Source organism: Borostomias antarcticus (genome assembly GCF_949987555.1).
Source record: "Borostomias antarcticus genome assembly, chromosome: 7".
Lineage (NCBI taxonomy): Eukaryota > Metazoa > Chordata > Actinopteri > Stomiiformes > Stomiidae > Borostomias > Borostomias antarcticus.
The window spans coordinates 7326996-7350694 of NC_140240.1; the positions used below are offsets into that span (position 1 = coordinate 7326996).

The window sequence follows — 23699 nt, forward strand, 5'->3', positions numbered from 1 at the left end:
TCCTGCAGATTTAAAGCACGAAACAGATTTGTCCACATCATCTCAATTGGCAGATCATGACACTCGTCCCTTTCGGTATGTGAGGTTTACACCATTGAATGTGGTTGTGTGTTAAATTGCAGAATTTGTTCGTCTGTGCCGACGTAAAGTCTCGGATTTTGAACGTCCTGGGACACCCGGGGAAACAGCTGCAGTGTTAATGAGATGATTCATTCATCTGATTTGAGGACGATTTTCGTCTTAAACGCTGACGTAACATTATTACAATGCAAGGATACATTTTCTTACGGTTCATGAACGTCTCAATACTGTACAGTCACCAGGGGGCATGCACACTATAATGCATTTCAGGAAACCTAACAACTTCAGTTTTTCATCAAGAAGATCATTTTTATGCAACATCAGCGAATGATGGACTTTTGGATTTAAATTCATGTCCCGCGGAACAGCCCTGCATCTGGAAGATCTTCATATTGTATTTTGTTGCAGGAGGTTCCTGCTGCCCCCGTCTCTCCGACGTTGTTGTGAATTGATCTAGCGAACATGGCGACTGTACCAGTATATTGCATCTGCAGATTACCTTACGACGTAACCCAGTTTATGATCGAATGTGATGCTTGCAAGGATTGGTTCCACGGAAGGTAATTATTTCTATCTACAAAGGCAATTTTTGGTCAGTTTGCATTATATTTTGTGTGGTATTTTTACGTTTGACAGCTTATTGCACATTCGCTGGCTGAATTGCCATAAGAGCGAGGCCGCTTGAAGAAGAAGGCGGAGTTAAATATAGCTGACTGGGTTATGACATTTTTGTGAATAACCCAAAAAAGATTTAGTCAACAAAATATAAATTTGGTTGTATCGGCAAGGGTTACGAGTATTTTGTGTGTTCAATAAACATTTTACTGCTTTATCCCGCGTAACCCCATTATCATTGTTGTAGTGAGTGAACGAGCAAGCGAACGCCAGAACAGTGGGTGTCTGCGTTCATCAGACATTCGCAAGGCTTTCAGCGTTCTGTCTGATCTAGCAGCCTACATTGTTTCGCTGTGCAGTAGCCTGATTTATCTTATCGTTAAAAATATAGAGTGTTGGGTCCTTATGGAATGCTTATGTTTTCTCAATTGCTTTATCTCACTGTAGGCTATAGCTGATTTTAAATGAAGACTGACACGGCTGACAATAGCCAGTTGCCAGTTTGAATTTTGCCTACATGACAGACAATAGCATGCTTAGCCTACTTGTCACGTTCAACCAGAAAATAGCTTAATATGCCGATTATGTTCAGTAGCCTACACGTATCGGTATGTTTGATTACAATGTGTTCAGTAAAGTAGCGAGGCCAATTCCATCCAGTGCTATCACTTTTAGCCCGCCGCACATAATGGAAGTCGTTGGGTTCGCATGTTGTATTTCGACATTGTCCATGCTCTAGCGACACAATATTAGACTATATCCAGGGCATACTGTAGGCTAGGCTACATATTTTCTGAGGGTGGAAGTGTTAATCGATCTCTAAATTGAAACCACACATGAAAAACGTTTCAGAGTAGCCCGCTGAACAACATTTACGCGCGTTTACATTAACCCTTTGGTGATATCCTGCTTGAACGTAGCCTGACGTTGGCCAAGGGCTTGTATCGAATCAAATGAGGCTATAGCTTTACTTGATAGTGTATCTTAACAATGCAAGTCTAGTGAGCGTTATTGTGTGATGATGGTAATGCAATCTAGCCAAATCAATAGTCAGTCTGTACCAGACAGTAGTCTCTGAACTGTCTAGGACGTCTAGTTGATATGGGCTATGCTTTAGGATATGTTGCTGCCTGATGACACCTAATAAGACGGATTTAAACCCAGTTGGTTTAGAATTTGCATATAGCTCCTATCCCCTTATCTAATTTTATTGTTGAATCATTCCATAAAAAAATTATAGCATGCTGTTGATATAAGTTACTGTTGGACTGACATTTTTATCTGCACCTATCATTATGATGGACAGGTGCCTATGTAGCTTGTATTTGGCTCAACTCAGTCATGGGTTGATATATTTTGCACAGGTGAGTTGTCTCCCTTGCTCAATCTTGGCCTATAAGGTCAGAGTTTATATGCCATCTCCCTCCCCCAGATTGCTTTCTTATTTCTGCGTGCCTGCCTTATACTCACAATGATGCCCCCATAGACTGAGCTTGATGTATGTGCCTGTGCTGTAGGTTGGTTTGTGTCAAAGTGATCAGTGACATTGATGTTTAGTCACAATTAAAGTTTTGTGTCATGCCCTATGACATTGAGATGACGGAGACTGACAATGCAGTAACACTGCTACTCTCATCATGTTTATGTTGTGTTTGATGTCAACATTATTATGAAGCATGGAGTGTTTCTGTCCGATCAAACTGAAATGTAGAATGCAGTGTTGGTGAAATGGCAGGCAGGTATAGCTCATGGACTGTAAACCCCTCACATTGCTGCGGCAATGTCCTTGCCAATTAAGTTTTGCTGATGCCTAAAGGATTTAGTGTGGAGATGCGATGTTAGTGATCAAGGTGCAGCAGATCTAGGCTTACCTGGAATGTGCCTTCTGGTCTTAATGGGGTGACTTTAAGGTTCTGTTGAGGTACACTGTATTCTCCAGTGTAAGGATTGGATATTTTCTATGTTGCTTGCTACAGTACTCATTGTGACCTTAACAAAAATTGTTTTGGAATTGATTAGGTTTGTACAAACATAGTGAAATCAGGAAGCCCCTCTTTCATTACACCTGCTAAACTGTATTTGCTCCTGACACAACATGCTCAGGGGGATGTCCCTACCCTTAATGATGTCATATTAGTTCCCTACTGGCTGAGGCCTGTGATTACAGCAGTCATGTCCTACACGCCCCCAGATTCGGGATGCTGTTTATTTATATTAATGCTTATATATATTATAGCAATACTCCAGTGTTAATTCATGACAGTACACTCCTACTGTCTGTGTGACTGGATCCTTCATATGCAGTGACATGTCCTTGCTATGGTTGAAACATATTTGTTTTCAGGTAGTTTACTGGAAATGAATGTGAATATAGCCTACTCTTAGAGTTGACTAACAGTGTTCTTTTCATCTGTTAGGTGAATCTATTTTTTCTCTTAATCCACAGTTAGCAGCCTTACATCTCCCCTCATGTAACTGGAGATCAAACAAAGAGTTTCCAATTCTTGGGATTTCTTTTGGGATTTGTTTCCCTCTTTTGGTAGACCTTGCCCTTTATTGTTGTTGTACAATGGTCTGAAATGATTAATGGCCATTCATCTCTTGATATCAGTGCCTGTTAATGAATAAAGTGATGACATCATCTGCTTTATTAATTGGCGTAGTTCTATTGTTAGAGATGTCAACTGCCAATATCTCAATGAAAGTTAGTCTTGACTAAACATCAATCATACTGGTGCCGAACAGCCGGGCTATGATTGTCATTTTATCTGCACATAGCCACACTTGTAGGCACACATTCATTTGTTGTATGTGGTGACAGATGTGTCGTTGGACGAAATATCAGAAAATCATATTCACTTTTTCCATCATGCAAAGACACCACCCATTCCCTGATTTGCCTTCATACAGGACATGCTGTTATGACGAGTAGCTGAGCATTGAAACTGCCCACAGTCAAAAAAAGAAAGAAGGAGGGAAAAGGCCTGGGTGTGGGAAACTCCCGGGTCAATATGCTCGGCAGCAGCGCCCCCACATGGAAGGAATCTGCTCTTGTACTATGGCCTCTGCAACTAAAAATATTGTGTAGTTTTGGTTTATTTGTGGATTATACAGTAGTAGTACAGTATCTTTATTGTGAGATATATTTCAATCATTGATGATTTTATTTTGTATAGTATGTTGTTATATCTGTACAACAATTAATGCTTACATGGGAATTTCTTTTTTGTATTTTTTTTTAGCTGTGTTGGGGTGGATGAAGATGATGCTCCAGACATTGATATTTATCACTGTCCAAACTGTGAGAAAAACCATGGCAAATCCACAAGTAAGATCCACATTCTACTGGCCTCAAGTGTGTGTGTGTGTGTGTGTGTGTGTGTGTGTGTGCGTGTGTGTGTGTGTGTGTGTGTGTGTGTGTGTGTGTGTGTTTGTATGTTTGAGTGTATTGCATTCATAAGTATTACAGTTTATTTCTCGTTATGCCCTTAGTGAAAAAGAAAAAGAACAAGCAAGACACGGGCCAAAGCACAGATGTCAAAGCTGTTCAGAATGGTAGTCAAGTCTTCATAAAGGAGCTTCGCAGTAGGACATTTCCCAGGTAAATACCATTTTTTATATTGGCTCTAGCAAAATGTATGAAACGTTACACATCTCAAACTACATGTCTATTGATTGGACCTAAAATAGTTCTCCCTGGAAGATTTAGTACTTTTTATAATTCAGGGAAATCTCACCAGGGGGCGCTCTGTGATCATTTATGGACGTGTGTCATGAGCTCCCACTTATGTTATTTCTGTAATAGACTATTTCTGTTCATACATTGCCACTCACATTATTCTCTGGAGTATGTCTCTGGAGTTGAATTGAATGATTTGGATCATGTTTTGTATTCCTCTTCTAGTGCTGAAGATGTAGTGCTGAAACTGAGTGGCAGTCAGCTGACGATGGAGTACCTGGAGGAGAATGGGTTCAATGAACCAATCCTAGTCCAGAAGAAAGACGGCCTGGAGATGTCCATGCCAGCTCCAACCTTCTACATCAGTGACGTTGAGAACTACGTTGGTTAGTGTGACATTTTTTTCTTTCTCTGTCACCTAAACTGTTGCATTACAGTGCAGGTCCACTACCACTGTAGGCAAAAAAAATCAGGCAATATTTGCCTTCATTATTTTTCAATGGAGGCAAGCAAGGGTGTGCGCAGGGCATGATGGGAAAGTTGCCGAACCGGCCAGGAGGTGGAAAAGCGGCAAGACAGGTGGCGATAAAGTTCTCAACCCCTCAACTCGACTAATGAGGGAGAACATTAGCGGTGAATTGACCAATCGGGAGAAGGCAGATGTGGAATGGAATAAAACATTTCTCTCGTTTTCAGCAGAGGGCGCCTGTGCCCTGCTTGAGAGTGCATTAGTGACTTCTGAAATTCAGACACAAAAAAACACTTTCACTATCACCTTTACCACATTTTGTGTGACATTATCTATTTCATGTAAAAGGTACAGTATGCTTTTCTACAGTATGTGTGGCTGTAAATGTGCCTAATCACTTACTCATTCCTCTTTTTGTTCTAGGTCCAGATGTTGGTGTTGACGTTGTCGAAGTTACCAAGCAGACAGACAGCAAGATGAAACTCAAGGAGTTTGTTGATTACTACTACAGTACAAACAGAAAGAAAGTATTAAACGTGATCAACTTGGAATTTTCAGACACAAGGTAAATAAATATATTGTATCCAAAGACCTGTTATCACATGCATGAATGACAAAAATGTATTTCAGCCTCATTGCAATGTCGTAGAGTTTTTCCCTTTGTAATACAATAACGTTATGGTTGTATACTCTTTCCTCTCAAAGGATGGACAGCATAGTGGGGAGTCCCCAGATAGTGAGGCGGTTGTCATGGGTCGAGAATTACTGGCCTGACGATGCTCTCCTTGGCAAGCCAAAAGTCACCAAGTACTGTCTCATCTGTGTAAAGGACAGCTACACAGACTTCCATATTGAGTGTGGTGGTGCCTCTGTTTGGTATCATGTCCTCAAGGTGGGTGAAATAGTAACCTTTATTATTAATAGTAAACTTTAATAGCTAGCTTTATTATTTGCCCAATAAATTATTGGTACAGTGATAGGAATCATATTGTAGAATGAACCGGACACTTTGAACAGTAAAGAGACTGACCCTATGAAATCCTCTGTGGCCTCTGTGTGTGTGTTTGGTGTGCTCTTTCTAGGGAGAGAAAATTTTCTTCCTGATCAAGCCGACCTCAGCCAACCTGTCTCTGTATGAGCGGTGGAGGTCATCATCCAATCACAGCGAGATGTTCTTTGCCGATCAAGTGGACAAGTGCTACAAATGTACACTGAAGCAAGGACAGACTCTGTTCATTCCATCAGGTCAGAATTGCACCTAGTGAATTAATGTTTGATATGATTGAATTCAGTTAGACAGCACACAGTCAAATATGTTGTAAAATTATGTTGCATACATGTTTGATGTTTCCACAATTACCATAATGATAAGGTGAAGTGTATGTGACTCAATTTGTAATTACTTGTGTGTGCTTTCTTTGATTATTTCAGGTTGGATAAATGCAATACTGACCCCCGTTGATTGCCTGGCTTTCTCTGGGCACTTTGTCCACAACCTGAGTGTGGAGATGCAGATGAGGTGAGGATGGGTGCATTGACCTTTATATCACCCCTCTAGAGGTCTGTGTGGGTGGGGTTGTTAATGCTTAACTGTGTTAATGAGATCATAATGATTTACACTTATCGTTCCTTATGTGTTTTTTATTGAATATGCTTGTCTCTCTCACAGGGCATACGAAGTCGAGAAGCGGCTAAAGGTGAAAAGCCTCACTCCCTTCCCAAACTTTGAGACAGCATGTTGGTATGTGGGACGACATCTCCTGGAGCGGTTCAAAGGTAAACATTTATTTCATGACACAGTGGTTTGATGAGATTGTTTGTTTTTAAAGGAGAATGCTCGTTTTTGACAACCTGGACCTTATTTACGGCAATAATAACCTTATTTTACTTATAATAATAAGACGTTTGACTCACCGAGATAACTTTGGTGTAATTCGGAGGCCTGTAGAAGAAATTTAAAATCCAGCGCGAGCCAAGTATATCCATGTAATGGCGGTGGACGGGGCACTGAGAATGCATCTTCTAAAAAATTTGCCACTGTGCGCATGCGTGCTGGAGCAAGTGGGGAAGCTATTTCGTTTCTAAAGACGTTTCTAAAGATCATATTACAGAGGCATGTGAAAAACCACAACAAGCCCTCGCTCTATGCAAGCACAACTAGCGATTCATAAAGACAGATTGATGAAAACAACCGTTTCGCGGTAGAAAATAGATTTTTTAGAAGCTGCATTCTCAGTGCCCCGTCTGCCGCCATTACATGGATATACTTGGCTCGCGCTGGATTTTAAATTTCTTCTACAGGCCTCCGAATTACACCAAAGTTATCTCGGTGAGTCAAACGTCTTATAATATGCCGTAAATAAGGTCCAGGTTGTCAAAAACTAGCATTCTCCTTTAAGGTGCTACAACTTAAAAAAAAAAAAATCTAATTCTACCATGTGTTCAGCGTAATTTCAGTCCTCATGTCTGTTAATTTATTTTTGCACTCTAATTTTATCTTAACATCTATGTACATTAGGATTTAAAAAAGAATGAAGTCAATGTTAGGCCCCTCTGAGTAAAACTATGATAGCACTTCCAGATCTTCCACGTTCTGTGTGTTTCTGGCTCATGAGGTCTGCTCAACAGATGAGGATCTGGATGCTCTAGTATTATTTCAGTCATTAAATCGGTGAATCGCAGAGTTCACAGATGATTAGCTTCAAAAGGATTGGCTGAGGCAGAATCACTTGCTCCATTACAAGCCTGTGTTTAAACTCTCCTCAGCTGGCCTGGAGCAATTGTTTATATTTCCACCATCTTTTGTGTGTGTGTGTGTGTGTGTGTGTGTGTGTGTGCGTGTGCGTGTGTGTAACATGGCCAGATTGCTATTGTGTGCACACCACCAACATACAGAATATTATAAAGCCTTGGTCACACTATACGGCTTTTTCTAGAACCGCCCTGCCTTGTCCCAACTGAAATCAATGGGGAGTGGCCGCAAGATCATAAAAGGTGTTTGCCTCAGCAGAAACGCTGCCCCCAGCACCTCTTTCCGGCAGAACGGAGCATTTTGTGCAGAGCACTCTGGGGCGCCTCAAGTTGAAAATAGTCCAACTTTTGGCCAGGGCACGTTGCTATGGCAACAGAAATTCACATCTGTCTTTTCTATCCAAAGAAGTGCTCTAGTGTGACTTAGGGTGACCTACATTATCTTATGACCATTGTTCTATGAAAGGAATTCACAGATTTCAAGCAACAGTTGAATCAGAATTTCATTTCCCAATGCAGGAGCCCATTCTAGAAAGCAGGTTTAACTAGAAATGGAGCTCAGAGAGCACAGACCTCTGCCCATGAATGCATTTCGTGGCTCTGTGTGCGTGCTCATGTGAGCGAACAGGACGTGTTTGGTATTGCTTCATTTGCTAGGCCAAGAGATTTGTGCTAGTCCAAACCCTGTGTCTCTGTGACCTTCCCATGTTGAGATATGGCTGTTTCAATTCCCCTCATTGACAATGAATGGTCCAAAAAATGAATGGAGGTGAATGGCCGGCCATGTTTGGGCAGCTCGTGGTCCCACTCCGTGATTCGGATCAGCTCCAAAATGTAATGGGTTCTAAGGTGGACCATGCTACACCCCTAAGGTAATGTTTTCGGTGGCGTGTGTTGGTTAGGCTTGTCACAGTTGTCTATGTTACTGGTGTTACTCTGTGTTCGGGTATACACCGTGTATGCACCAAGTCATTACTTAAACACCGCCACACCATTTTTCCGTCCCCACCGTAATTTGGCCTATTTAGTTCATTTTCACATATCAGCGCCCACTCATCAAACTCAAACAAGTGTCTGTGATCTGCCCCTCTGCGTGCACATGCAGCACAGAGCGGAGTCCAGAGGAATCAGATTTCAGCCTCAATTCACATGAAGAGAGTAGGGAGAGGTTATGGCTATAGCCTCTCGTGGCTAGCTAGCATAACTAACGTTAAAAGCTAACCTAGCCACCGAGGAGTGGCGGTTGCCATAAGCTAGCAGGCTAGCTTATTCTAGAAGCCTGTTCTCTTGCCCATTCTAGCAGCGTTCCGTTCATAACAACACCGATTTGCGGAGGCAATTTGGTGTTATATGCCTCCACGGGTTGCCTGCAGATATGCTATCACAGTAAGGTAAGAATAAGATAAACGTTACACTCGGTCCTGTGCTTCTTTATAATCAGAATCAGAATTTATTTATTGCCATGTAATTTTTCAACTACTAGGAATTTGCTTCGGCGTGGTGCATATTCCTAGTAGGCTTTGTTGAAAAAAGTCATGGCAATGAACAAATTCTGATTATAAAGAAGCACAGGACTGAGTGTAATGTTTATATCTTATTTTACTATGATCGCGCATTTGCAGGCAAGCCGTGGAGGCATATAAGACCAAATATAAATAGGCTACACAACAGTGCTGTTCAACGTAAGGCAAAGGTCTAACGTTAAAGATTACAGTAAGCACTCTATTGTAGGCTAGACGGTGTTACCGGTAATACTGGTGTTGTCATGGACTTATTAGTCGGTGAGAAAAAAACACACCGTGACATCCCTTGTGTTGGTGCGTTAGTTTGTTTATCTATTTATTGTTTGGTTTGTTAGCAGAATTATGCAAAAACTACCAGACTGATTTTCACAAAACTCGGTGGAGGGGTGTAGCATGGGACAACTTTGAACCCATTAAATTTAGGAGCAGATCTGAATCACAGGGTGGGTCCATGAGCCGCCCAAACATGGCCAGCCATTCTCCTCCATTAAAAACATTAGACTAAACCAGGTATAGTCTCTATGGCTGGACCATATGGGTGTGAAATCCGCTGAATGTGTTTGTCAAGTGCACGCTTCTGAGGAAGATACTGCAGTCAAAAGAAGGTTTTTCCTAAATGTGCGTGAGACAAGCCCAACATGAAATCATGCAATAGAGCAGAACAGTGAGGTTCAGGAAGTACTCATTTAGTCAACATTTATGTTTCAGAAAATTCTGATATATAGAGTTTTAAGAGTGGAACCAAACCAACTGGCTAGCTGAAGGATTTTCTGAAACATCAGTGGAGTGATTGTAGTACTGTAGGGGAAATTCACCTCCAGAACTGAAGCCCCCCCAAAAAGTCGGCGGTCACTGTTGCGACCACCTCTGGTGGTCGATCGGAAGTATTAATAACTCCTATACTGTACACTCATAACGAAGGTGAAAAATAATTTGTGGATCAGCCCTGTCATTTAGATCCGCTCCAAAATCTAATCAGGTCTAGGGTACCTTGGGCGGAATATAATGTACCAAGCATGAATAGTTATTTGTTTTCGAGCTAGGGTGCAAACAACATGCCCATGCAGCCACATGCCCACATACAGTAAATACATCCATGGTACATACATACCCACATACCCAGACTGTAGTGAACAACCTACTTGTGCGCCTCGCGGTTTGTTCTGTTTGCCTATTATTGACCTCATAAAGCTTTGGTCATATCTGTAACAAATAATCTGAATATGCTGTGTCTATAACATATTAGAGGGATTGATGACATTGTCCTTTTTGGACCTATGCCCACCACCCTCCCCCCCATTGCTCTCTGTAAACGAATTGTGTTGTCTGTGTATGAAATGCGCTATACAAATAAAGTTTGATTTGATTTTGATTTGACTTTGTGTACCTAATTGATTGTTTTGTTTTTTTGTCAAAATCCTACAGGTTTACACAAGGCAAACAAGCAGCCAGCTCCATACCTGGTACACGGTGCCAAAATCATTAATGGAGCCTTCAGAGCGTGGACTAAAAAACAGGTAGGCTAAGCTCCACCTAACCTTACTAAAACCTCTCACCATAGTTCTTATCACCGAATCTTAGGATTTCATTTTAATTTGTGACAGTTTCTTATTACAAGTGCTGTTCTTTCTTGCATATTTTTCTTCACATCAGGCTCTTTTGGAACATGAGGATGAGCTTCCAGAGAATATGAAGCCCACACAGCTCATAAAGGATCTTGCCAAAGAGATCAGAATTTCAGAGGTGTGGTCCTGTTCTTTTGGCAAGCTTTACAGTGTTCTATTGTTGAGACACATACAGCACACTACACTACAGTTACAGTGTTGACCTACATTTTAATTGAGTGAATTTGGTTTCTTGCCGTGAGCTCCCAGCCAAGTGTATTTATTATCATATTTAGTGTAAATGACATGAAATTGATATGATTAAGAGGTGTGGAATCCATAAAAATGTTGTGCACATCTGTAGTACGCTGGTGCAGGACAAAGAGGTAAACAATTAAAAATAGTTCCTGACAAAGACCTTTGCAGGTCGAAACGTTGTGTGTTGGACAATTTTTGCACAAAAATTTAGGTGGAGCAGCAGCTGTGTGCGGACCTCACTATTTTTAATTGTTTACCTCTTTAAATGATTAAGAGGTATGTCACCTCTTGTCCATCCGCTGAATGTGTTTGTTAGGGTTTAGAGATGTCATTTCTTGTCCAGAATGCAACGAAAGCCATTAAGAGTGAGCCCAGCGCCAAGCTGCCCGTGGAGGAGCCCCCCTCGGCCCATTCCGAGCCCGAGGAGCCGGTGTCCCCAGCTCACGTCCCCTCGCCCCCTAGGGACAAACCAGCCAGGAAGAAAGCATCCAAACCCCCCAAGCCCCCCAAACCCCCCAAGCCGCCTAAACCCCCCAAGATGCCCAAGGCTCCCAAGCCGCCCAAGGTGCCCAAAGTGAAGGAAGGTGGGAAGAAGAAAGGGAAAAAAGCTAAAGAGATTGTGCCCCCTCCAAAGCCCTCCAGCTTTGCTGCTCTCGAGTCCCATGCTAAGGACATCCTGAGCAAGATGGACCAGCCAAAGAAAGGAAAGGTGAGTGGACCCACTTGACCAATACCACATGGCCTTGCTCTCCCCTCTACACTATTAAAACATAATCGACCTATGTCAAGAAATTAAAACGCATGCGGCATACAGAAGTCTTTTCAAATGTAATAAGAGAAAAATATTCTCATCTTTTAGGCTGCTAAGAATGTTTTAAGCATGTCAGAAAAGGAGACAACTAAGCAGAATAATGTGGAGAAGTTTGAAATGCGAGAGCAGAACAAGAACAAAACAGAAGCAAAATGGAAATATAAGGTAAGACAAAGGGAAGGTGTTTCAGTTCAGAACGTTTAAATACGTGCTTAGATATGAGACCGAAGTAAACAACAGTGTAACAATCCTTAAACCATTAAAATACACTTTCACCTGAACGCTATTGAGAGGAGATGCTAGTGGAGTGCAGAATTTTCACAGCAACATGTTGGATCATCCAAAAGTGATTTACACACTTCACATCAAAGCAATCAGCAGAAATAACACTGTGGCTTTAGTCACAATTCGGGCCTGGTGCTCATCAAAGCTACTTCAGAAAAATTCACCCAGAGTTTACCTAATGGAATTACGCTATGTCATATCCACAGTATTCCACCTAAGTATTTACACATGCCCTCTTTTTTCAAAAAAGAAGGTTGTTGTGTCATTATTGCTGAATAACATGGAATGGTTTTTGTAGGAAAGCTTAATTTTGTTGAACGGAAGACATTAGAGGGCTTTAGTTTCATGGAAAATTCAATGCCAAACTGCTTTGGAATGTTTGTAGTCACTCCAAGGATCTTGATCTAAGTGCTCCTTAGCATCAGGCCAAACATTTGCAGATGGGATAGATTCTCTGTTAGATATTTACCAAGGTCATCACAGACCACATCTTCAATCTATCACTGTTGATCATAGTCAACCTCGGTAAAGGTTCACAGGTCCTCTTCTCAGTGTGAAAACCAATGAAATGTTAGTCTGGTGAAAACACAAACCAAACGCATAGTTCACTTTGATGCACTCAACAAATGTATGCAAATTCAATGGCAAATCTACTGATTTGATGTTTTAAAAGATAGTATTGTGGTCTACCTAATCTAAGCAATATCCCACTTCATTTAACAGAACAGTAAACCAGATTCCTTGTTGAAGATGGAAGAGGAGCACAAATTTGAGAGAACACCACTGTCTGGCAATAAAGACAAGTTCGCCTTCACCATGTCTCACAAGAAATTACTTGGGTATGTATGCATCACATTTTCACCTACCCTCTGACTGAAAGACATTTATTGTTTTTCACGAGGATTTGTAGCTATTTGACTCTTAGTACAGTATCCATTATTTCAATGTGGGTGTCTGAGTGATGCAGACCTGTTATCAGTTCCTTATTGTCCTGCGGGTCCCTCTCAGCTCGAAGATGTTGAAACCTCAGACCAACTCGAGTGTTTTTGGATCATTACAAAACTTAAAAGAGGACAAAGCCAAGCCGGTGAGAGATGAGTATGAGTATGTCTCGGACGAAGGAGAGCTGAAGATAGACGAGTTCCCCATCAGGAGAAAGAAGAATGCCGTCAAGAGAGACCTATCCTGTGAGTCCTGAAAACAACTTCAAATATATATTACTTTATAAACCTATTGTGGATACTCAATTTGTGGCTGTCAAAATGCAATTGTACTTAAGCATTATTATGATTTAATTGTCACGGAGGGGCTTCCTTGTGTTTGAGTTGCTGTTGACTTACTTCCCCATTTTTGCAGTTTTGTCAAACATCAAAGAACCTATTCAGCCAGCCAAAAAACCAAAGCTCCAACCTTCAGATCAGAAGGTATGTACAGCATGGTTTCAGTTCATAATTATAATATCCATGGAAATCGTAGATCAAATTCGAATTAGCCTCTTTGCTGTCCTATTAGAAATCTAACATCCATAACAAATTATATTAATTACACTCTTCTATTTGCATTTCATAGTCCATGAAAAGAATGCTTAATGACTGATTCTCAGAAAAGTTGGACAAAAACATTGTACAATATTATTCCATGAGGTCTATAATGAATTCCGTGTGATTGTATTTAAAAACCAGTCATGTACCGATGAAGATCACATGTGCCAGAACTCCGCTCTCGGGACAGAGCTAGCATACTGGGAGCGTGCTGCAATTCTCCCTTAATGTTCCGACTTAAAACAACATACAGTATGAATCAAAGAGAGAAAGCTCATGGATTGGGCCAAGGAACACCACAAACTGATTAGGGAAATAGTTGCGGTGTGAATCAAGTAACAGTGAGAAAGAGAATTACGCCAGATGTTCATATCGTTGCTAACTATGAGGTTATGAGAGGCCATTTAATGACCTTGGTCTACTGTTTCATTGACTATTTTCAGCATGCTTTTAAATCCCCCACTCAATCCAGCCAAAATCTAGCATCACTGTTCACTAGTTCACTGATGATAAACTTGACAATGTGTGGAAAATGACAATGTGTATGTGATCAATATCATGTGATACTGTACTGTCGGTGTGCCATGCTCATTGTTTGTACCCACCTCTTGCATGTTTAGAGTGCTGACACCTCAGACGAAGAGTCCCTTCACATAGACACAGAGGCCAAGCCAGAGGTCAAAAGCCGGAACTCCAAGGTCAAAAAGAAGGGTGGCAGTGCAGCAGGGATTCTTGACCTGTTACAGGCAAGCAAGCAAGTGGGTGGGATCGACTACAGTGCAAACAGGTACAGTGATTAAATCTTGACATAATGATTTTTCCTACATTCAATCATGCATGTCGCATAAGTCCAACATGGTTCCAAAAGCGTAGTATAAACACAGTATCAGTGCCCACAGTATACATGGACTATACGATGAATTGCTCCCACTGGGCCGTCGTAGTTTGGTTTTACTGGGAAACGTTATTCCATTGCCCATTACTCACCCTGATGAAACAGGCCATTGACAATAAAATCCAAATCAGTTTGATAATTGGTCACTAGGTAATAAAAATAATACTTTTTGCACTCCGACTGCTATTACTGAAACTCAAACCTACAAAGGTTTTACCTGTACACTGCGAGTCAAGCCCTGACTTGGGTCATGATTTACACAGATTCTGTCAGCAGTTTACGTGTTAAGTTAGTGTTTGTTTGATCCCCCTTCACTCGCAATTAATTTGTCAAAGGCAGCCTGGCCTCAGGCTATCCCTCCTGGTTTTGCTGTTTGCTGTTTTTGTCCGCTCTTGATGGTCCATTTCCAACACAATGAGAGCTACAAATGACCAATGAAAAAGAGAAAGAAAACATGACTAAAATATGTTAATTTCTCAAATTATTTACCTTCTTTGAAAACTGACATATTTGACTCAGCGATTGTGGGGGAAGGAAATGACCATGGTCAATTATAACCAGATTAAATAGGCACTTTTCTCATTGTTTCAACTCACTGGTTAATTACTTAATAGGTGGTAATCTGGGCAGTCTGAATTTGTTTCTATGGCAGCTTTCCTAAATGGACAGGCAGTCCATAGAGAATATCTTACTTCCTTGATAGTTTTGTACATTCCCCTATGAGTAACATAAATTATTTTCAGCTGGCAAAAGATTAAGATATGACCACTTTTAATGCATTATTCACTCTGTTGATATTGTCTATGGTTAGGGCTTTTGGTCATACTTGCCGTTAAACACTCATTCCTTTCCTCTCTCGATCTATCTTCATTCCCATTGGCTTATTGACTGGTGTGTAATGTATGTGTGTTGTGTATTTCTTATTGACGTACTTACAGTCAGCCACCTGCATCCCCCAGCACACAGGAAGCCATTCAGGGCATGTTGTCCATGGCAAACCTGTCCTCTTCAGACAGCATACCACAGACCTGGAGCAACAGCCAGTCCAAGAACAATAGCCAGTCCAAGAACAACTCGCACAGCGGACCGGCTGGCAAGAAGGCCACAGGCGCCAGTGGCGGTAGCAGCAACAACGGCAAGCGGCCTAACAAACGCCTCCCGAAGAAAACCCGGAAGAGCAGCAGTATTGACAGTTTGGAGTTTGACGATGATCAGGATCACATGGACGCATGCTTCAAGGACTCTGACTATGGTAAAATCAAACTATCCTGTGTCTATTTCTCTTTAAAGCATTCTCCCACATCTTGAAATATGCCTTCTTCAAACATCGTCGTAATTGTGGGGCCTAATTCTACAGAAGGATCCTTTGAAAACGAAATGTTGTTTAACGTGCGCTAAGAAAGTGATTATATGGACTATGATTGCTGTGCCCTTTTTCCCATTGCCGCTAACAGGTGTCTTTAAAAACAAATTGACCTCTGTTATGTCAACATGTCGGTCCTTAATTCTAAATTTAACCAGGAAGTTTTCATTAGGAGTAGATGACAGGGTTTTTGTTTACTTTTCGTATGCTCTTTCCAAACCCGCCCTTTAGTGTTGCTCAAACTTGGTGTTTTTCCCTGCAACAAGCTCTTTTTGAACCCCATCCAAAAACAGCAGAATTGACCCAGCCTGCCTGTTAATATCCCATTAACACAAGTTAAGAAGTGTTGTTTTAAATGCGTTTTGAACTGATACTCTAATGAGTCATTAGCGGCACAAAACATTCCCATTCTTAAATCACACCACCAGGGCTGCATTTTATCAAATCACTCAGGCACTTTCTTCTATTGTAAACAGGCCATATTTTATCTTGATCATTTAATTATCGGAAAATAAAGTGCATGCACTTAAATGGTCACGTTCAAAGGGGCTAGGTGCAAGCAGGCAGAGAGGGGGCAGTGAACAGCTGTCTCCCAGCTGTCTCAGCCCTTACAGGGGAAAAAAACAGTTGGGAAAGTCAAATACAAGTGGAATGCACACATTATATGACGCATATTGCCTAACTGACCTTTCCTGTGTGACATCATATTTCAGAGAGGAATGTGTAAATACATAGTTTTGATGTGTTATCTTGTTTCTTTTTCAGAAATGAAAGATGGGGAATGTAGATTGATTGCGGTCCGAATGGTAGAGACAATGCTTTGACAGGCAGTGAGTAGCGTTCAGTCAGATTTATGTTTTCCTAAACTAAACAGATGATTTGTTTTGTTCAGTTTACCCTTCTCTGGAGTCTGAAGAGGACAATCCTGTATTCAAATCCAGATCAAAGAAAAGGAAAAGTTCTGATGACACTCCTTACAGTCCAACAGGTACGGCAATGTAGATCATACAAGTTTATATTATTGTAATGGTTTTGTATATACTGTGTTCTGAAGTCATGGCTGTGTCTTTTCTTGTGTGCGTGGTTGTAGCACGTGTCGGCCCCTCAGTTCCTCGACAGGAGAGACCAGCGCGAGAGGGGGCGCGAGTGGCGTCCATAGAAACTGGACTGGCAGCCGCTGCAGCGAAACTCTCCCACCAGGTCTGTTCTCTTACGGCGCTCTATTCAGATTCCCTGTAAGGCACGAGAAGCTAGAATACAGTATGCACAGTATGTGAATCTTAGGAATTTCTCTCGCGAGGTGACTTTTAAGTTAACGCACAGACAGATTGCAACCCTAGCTGACCCCTCTGTATCGATCAGGAGGAGCAGCAGAAGACCAAGAAAAAAAAGAAGAGTGCAAAAAAAAAGACTTTGGTGATCGAGGAGCCCCAGAAAATCTCTCAGGACAGCAGCTCCCCAGAGCCTACCCTGGACTCTCAAGATAGCCTGGCAGATCACGAGTACAGCACCGGGACAGGCAAGACACCGCCTGGCGGCCCCCAACCCATGGCCCCGGGGGTCTTCCTCAACCAGAGGAGGCCCTCAACGTCATCCCAGAACAACTCCAGCACACCGAAAGGAGGGGGAGATCGCGGGGTCTCAGCCGAGGCCAAAGGTGAGTGGGGGCTGGATCTCATCTTGTGTGGCAGGTGTGCAGTTGAATTTCATAGTGTTTACAAGACAATTATTGACCTGAAATACATCTGCAACTTGATTATTATTTATTGCTTAGGACCTAATAACTTAATGGATTTTCACTGTGAATCTTGTAGATGGTGAATGGATCATCAATGGCATAAAGTAGCTGTGATTTAATTGTTTTCCCTATTATTATTATTATTATTATTATTATGCACTGTGAATATGCAGTCAAGTGCATAATAACCCATAATCCTCCCACACGTATAACACAGTAATTTCTGTCTCTTTTAAATAGTCCTCAACCGCCTCTCTGTGACCCTCTCTTACAGCTAAGCGGTTAAAGAAAGGCATGGCCACAGCCAAACAGAGACTAGGAAAGATCTTAAAGATCCATCGGAACGGGAAACTCCTCCTGTAACACAGACTGTGCGGGACTGGGATTTGCTCCTGATGTTTCAGACTCACAAACTGGTTCTATCCTTACCCACCTCCTGTCCTCCTCCTCCTACTCCTCCTCCTCCTCCTCCTCCTCCTCCTCCTCCTCCTCCTCCTCCTCCTCCTCCTCCTCCTCCCCCTCCTCACTGATCAAAGCCAACAGTGAAAAGAACTGAAACACAAGGGAGGATGAAACAAGTCACACATTTTTCAATTTCTAAGAAGAACATCACTCAAATAGGTTTTTGCCTCTACTTATACTTTATAACTTTCAGATATTAAAGTGTACAGAATACCTGCTATAAATATTTTTTAAGAGAAAATGTCTCATTTTACTACAGCTGTCAGTTTATCAGGGGTTGCTACATTTTAAGTAGAAGTACATTGCAGTCATTCCAAGATTCTGAAAGTATCCCTCGCATGTATTCAGTTGCATGCACGCTTATGGGGTGGGGTTTGGGGGTTTACAGGTCATTTAGGGGACTCATTCCTACTATTTGGATGTGGCTTATCATTGCCTCCCGATGTTCAGTAATTTAGGAAAAGAGTGGAAAAATGATGATCTCCTGGGCCAGTCTCAGATTCCTCTTGATCATCCCCAGATCAAAGCTTTGATCACCTTCCTAGGCCTTTCTATGTTTTACTTTGTTTGCTAAGCACTATCAAAATGATATTTATTAATGTTATGATGTTTCATGTAATAGATAGGAAAGGAAAGCCAAAAAGGCACTTATGAAACAACTATTAAGCACAAAAATGAAGTGAGTTCCTCAGTAAAGTTAATGTTATGGTAACAGCAATGAACTTTCTCTCAGTTGTATTATTTCTTCTTTCAGGTTTATCTATGATGTAGAACACATGCTAAGATATACAGTCTTTGTTTTTGACAGTACTGTATGTGTCTTTACATACAAACAAACACATCAGTAAACAGGGGCAAGCATGTTATATAATTTAACTTTGAGTGAAAGCCCTCTGAAGGAAATTCTATTCTTATAAACAACATTGATTGGCTTGTTGAATGAAACAGCTATCTTGTAGTTTTAATAAGCACAGAGTATCACAGGGAAATATAAATAAACTTTATGTATTAATGTGGTATTAATATCTACATTATATTAGGGTTACATCTGTTTTTTACACATTGATATTCCCTAATATAACAAGTAGTCTGTTGCTAGTAAAATACTGACTGTCAATTTCCATCTTTTTTCACAAAAGGAGTGTAGGAGTGTAGAAACTATAACACTAAATGGGACCTAAAGACTAATGATAAGCCTCATCCATCTCAGTTTCTGTGGCTACATGGGGATACTTTCTCTCTTCTCTTGTTTCACAGGCAGCACCGATAACCTAGGCTGAAATATGCATTTATATTGCTTCACATTACAGTATGTAGAATGTAGCTTGTACATAGCCTTTTAAATAACTACTTTTTGTATCTTTTTTCCTTAATAATTCATTATACACTTTTTTTTACTAGTTTTGCAAATTCTAAACAAATATACTGTATATGAATATATAGATAGTCCTTACTTTTGATTTTATTAGAACCATGATAGCCATCATTCATTTTTAACCATTGTTTTTTTATAGACTGGTGTTGCCTGAAAAACAACTGAAGAAATAACACATAGTCATATGGCCTTACATACACAAAGCTAACTGTATTGTGATTTTGTTTGGACAAGAGAGGAAGCTTTGAAAAAAACACAAAGAGCTAAAAAAAAACTTAAAAAAAAAAACTAAACAAGGTTTCTATGACCAGCCTCTTGTTCAAGTCCTAGTACCCTGAGGGGTTTCAAAATTATTTTACTAGCACCTTGTGAAGTGTTTTCTGTGTCAGTGATGTAATTTATTAATGTTTGTAGCTTTTTATACTTGTACAATTCTTAAGAATTATGTTTTTGAATATATCATCAGCCTGTGAAATTCCCCCTAGCAAGTACGAGTATGTATTTGGCATCACTGTTTTCAGGCACTATGAGGTCACTAGTATTGGTAAAACATTTTATCCCTTTTTGTTTTCACTTTGTCAATGTTTCATGGTCAGCCGTCAAAATATTATTATTGTTATTGTCATTGCTATTATTATTATTATTATTATTGCCATTTTCTTTTGGTTAAAAACTATGTACAAGGTTTTATATGCTCATGCATATCCGTGTTTTAGTCACAGGTGTATATCATGTATCCACGTTGCAATGAAATACACTCAGATCAAACTTTGTCAATGGAACAATTTCAGGTTTTATTTGTACAATACGTGTGTTGCTTTGTTGTGGTTTATTTTTGTATGTCCAACCTATTAAATGCGTCCACTGTGCCAGGGCAGTGAATGGTACCTGTTGTAGCTGTCTTCCCTTGTTGTTACATACGGTACTTTAATGTACATACCAGCCCTCTTGAGCTGAATATATTTTTCTGTATTCAGATTATTCTGTTGGAGGGTATTGAATCACCTTTTTGATAGGAAAACAGACATTTAAGATGAGCAAAACTATTGTTATTGAATGAAATATGATCATCAACCTTACTGCAATACAGTATCTTCAAAAACATATTTTGTAATGTGTTCCTCTACTATTGGGATGGGGTAACCTTCATGATGTGGTTCAAGTGATCACTGCTTCTGTAGTGCTGTTTTGATATCCTGGCCTTTGTCTTAAATACAATCACCATCATTTACAACTACACCGTCTATAGGGATTTCAGAAACACATTTTTCCTTATTAAGAGGCTAGGGTTCAACAATTGTTGTGGAATCTTACCCCTGGCCTGAGGACATTGGAGGCCAAGTGGCAGTGTAGCAAGCTAGTGAGCCCAGCCAAGTCATTAATTAAAACCAAGCCAAGGTCAACACCATTAACCAGTATTACCATAAAGGGACTCTTAAATAGCAGGACTCTCTTTACACATTGAACTCTTGTGTGGTACTTAACACACCTAGAAGGCTTGGATTTAGGTACTGTATGTATTATGTAGATATTACATGAGTTGAGTTGCTATGGATATCAACCATTGGAGAATGGCCTCAGGACTGTCCCTTTGGATGAGGTCTATTGTTCAATGATGGATGTATACTATGTTCCTGGGAACGGTATTTCTTTGATCCTCCAGGTCTATACCAAGATAGCATGTGTCTTAGACCTGGAAGACCAGAGGTAATAGTGAGTATGCACCACTAGATGGAGTTATAAAAAACAATATCTTTTCAGATATATGAAAGGATTTTATTGTAGGAGCAATCTGCTGTTTTTTGCTCAATCTAAGTGACGTGTGATGGTGAATTAATATCTAAGTGATCTTATGAGAGTTGGAGTATTGCCTAGTTCACATTTGTTGCTCCTGAACCCTGTCTATGTTCTTCTTCTAAAAAATGCCCTGTTAGTAATCAACAGCTGACATGTGTCTTTAACAGCAAGATAATTAATAGCTCCAGGGACTGTTAACGCATAATAGTAAACTAAGTAACTCTAAAAGCGCTTTTAGAGTATCAATGATGATTAAAAGAATGTTTGGTCCTGAGAAAATTGCACAAAGAACACTATTTCAGATCGCTATCATTTGTTTGTTTGCTTTCCAGTAACAGTGTTTGATAAACATTTTTATAACAGTTAACGTAAAAAAAAATATTCCCTTTTGAGAAATTGTGCATGATTGATTGGAAGGAAGTAAGCTTTGGTAGAAAGCCTCTAAATTGTCAGGGTACTGTAATTCATTGTTTGTCAGGGTTTCTGTTAGCATTATTGTGTTTTTAATCAAGTGCTATTCTATACTTGGTATGATGTTGATATTTTGAACCTCAAGTCACTAGTTCTTAAAGCCGCTGACCTACTTTCCACTCTGGTTAGTGTCAAAGCGAGTTGTTAGTGTTACTTAATTGTTAACACAAGTCGTGAAGTGTTTCAATGTCACTAAATGAAACAATCACATAATTTGTGCTCACAAGGTCTTTGTACTCAACATGAAAGAAAACCTAAAACGTTTATGCACAAACTTGAACTTCAGTTTATAACCATCTTTGACAAATAGTAGGTAACTGCATAGTAAATATGGATGTAATGTATTATTTGATATTTATATAGGTTGAAGCAGGGAGAGAGCCGAAAGAGACAAATCTACAATATCAAGTGGGCAGTAACAGATCTAATTTTCAACTTTGAATAGAGACCTTAGTAAATAACTTAAACAATTTTGTTTTTCATGTTGCCAGATTGAGTTTTGAATAAAATACATTATGTAATATCAATACCACATTAGTTGTATAAAATGTTTTATTTATTTTTGTCATGTAAAAAAAGTATGCATGATGTGCTCAACATACAAGTTCATGAAGCATTTTGTTGTTTGGTCATATATTTTCTGTTTTTATACTACTGTTTGAGTATTCATAGCTTTGGTTCATCAGTTGCTAAATTACTGTGTTGGTCCCCTTGAAAGGGCAAGTGGGATCACAATTTGAATGTCAGTGCATTAAAAACAACGCCTGCTGAGTGTTATATTTAAACGGCATTCATGGTCATTGTGCGTTGAATAGTGATCACAGATGTGAGTGGCCAGCACCATGTACTTCAGTTGCTTTGAAAAGCCCTGCGGTGCTATACGTGAGTCCCCTGTGGTCAGCTGAAACGTGCCATGTGAGAGATGTCTTAATTACAGTGGAATGTCAGGTTATGGCTTTGCCTTTGTGTGGCCATTCAATGATGCAAGCTTTGGACTGTTGCTGAAGGACTTTTTTTCCATTACTCTGGTGGTGTCCGCTGCCTTTTATTCATTGCATTCTTCAGCTCAAGGCTGTCACCAGTGATAATGCACTCTGATTCTACTGTGAACAGATTGGTAAAGAAGGAGTCATAACCAAGAGTTGGCCCTCTAGCAGTGATCTTCTATGAATGAGTCTTAAGGTTCTCTGGTTTTGTGCTAGTGATGAAAACATTCAGAATTAGGTTTTTATTTCTGCAGGGCTGTTCAGAGCTCTTCCCATCTGCGTGGATTAACTGTTCTGTCAGCTGGCCATTTCTCCTCTTCCCAAGGCTGCGCTGGTGTAGGAGAGAAGTGTAGGTTTGTCTCTTGTCTTAACACAAACACAGGGACACTGTTTTCATGGTGGCATGTTTCTTTAACCTTTGACAGACCTGAAAAGTTGAACTGGAAAACAACACTTCATCCTTCATTTTTGTCGCCCATCAAGGAAACGACAGTTGTGACAGGAGCACCCACCCAAATAAGAGTCTGATCAGCCTCTCCAGTCTTCGCTGTGTTACTCACTGCTACACACACTGACCTCAGCATAGAAGTCAGTGTTGGAGGTAAAATCAATTTATAAAAATTTACTGTGATTGATTCTCTTAAAAGTGTAAAAGTATAATAATGTACTACAAAAGTGCTTAAATCACTGGAGTCATTTCCCAAGAAATGTATGAAATGTTTACATTTGTATATAAAATGTATTAGAATTGAAATTTGGTGTTTGAAAGAAAGCGATACACTTCACATTATTGTTATGATAGTAGTGAGAAGACAATGAAGAGAAAATGACAGGACAGAATGATGTAAACATCATGCATTGCATGAACATTGAACTCTTTCTGACCTGTGTAAGCAAAAAAGAGAGAGAATGAAGTGTTTTACACTGAGGTAGGATCAAATCTTCCCAACATAAATAGCCATGATCTTCACTTTGTGATGGATCTTTATAAACAA

The 23699-nt window shown here is 40.3% G+C and overlaps 1 protein-coding gene across 2 annotated transcripts; it reads left to right on the forward strand.

Annotated features, from left to right (window-relative positions):
- Positions 1–543: 543 nt before the first annotated feature.
- On the forward strand, positions 544–20319 carry phf2 (PHD finger protein 2; the record flags this gene model as incomplete). 2 transcript variants are annotated; one of them, XM_084441539.1, is made up of 22 exons in its annotated part: positions 544–641; positions 3939–4024; positions 4189–4297; positions 4601–4761; positions 5268–5409; positions 5550–5736; positions 5927–6089; positions 6276–6363; positions 6514–6620; positions 10544–10635; positions 10772–10861; positions 11324–11689; positions 11840–11956; positions 12800–12915; positions 13085–13263; positions 13433–13500; positions 14238–14404; positions 15451–15764; positions 16768–16863; positions 16966–17075; positions 17238–17532; positions 17888–20319. In XM_084441539.1, the coding sequence occupies 22 exons, from the start codon at positions 544–546 to the stop codon at positions 17974–17976; spliced, it is 3240 nt and encodes a 1079-aa protein (XP_084297665.1). In that variant the 3' UTR covers positions 17977–20319. The 2 variants fall into 2 exon arrangements, with proteins under 2 accessions (XP_084297665.1, XP_084297666.1); XM_084441540.1 differs by having other exon boundaries at positions 15472–15764.
- Between the last annotated feature and the right edge of the window lie 3380 nt (positions 20320–23699).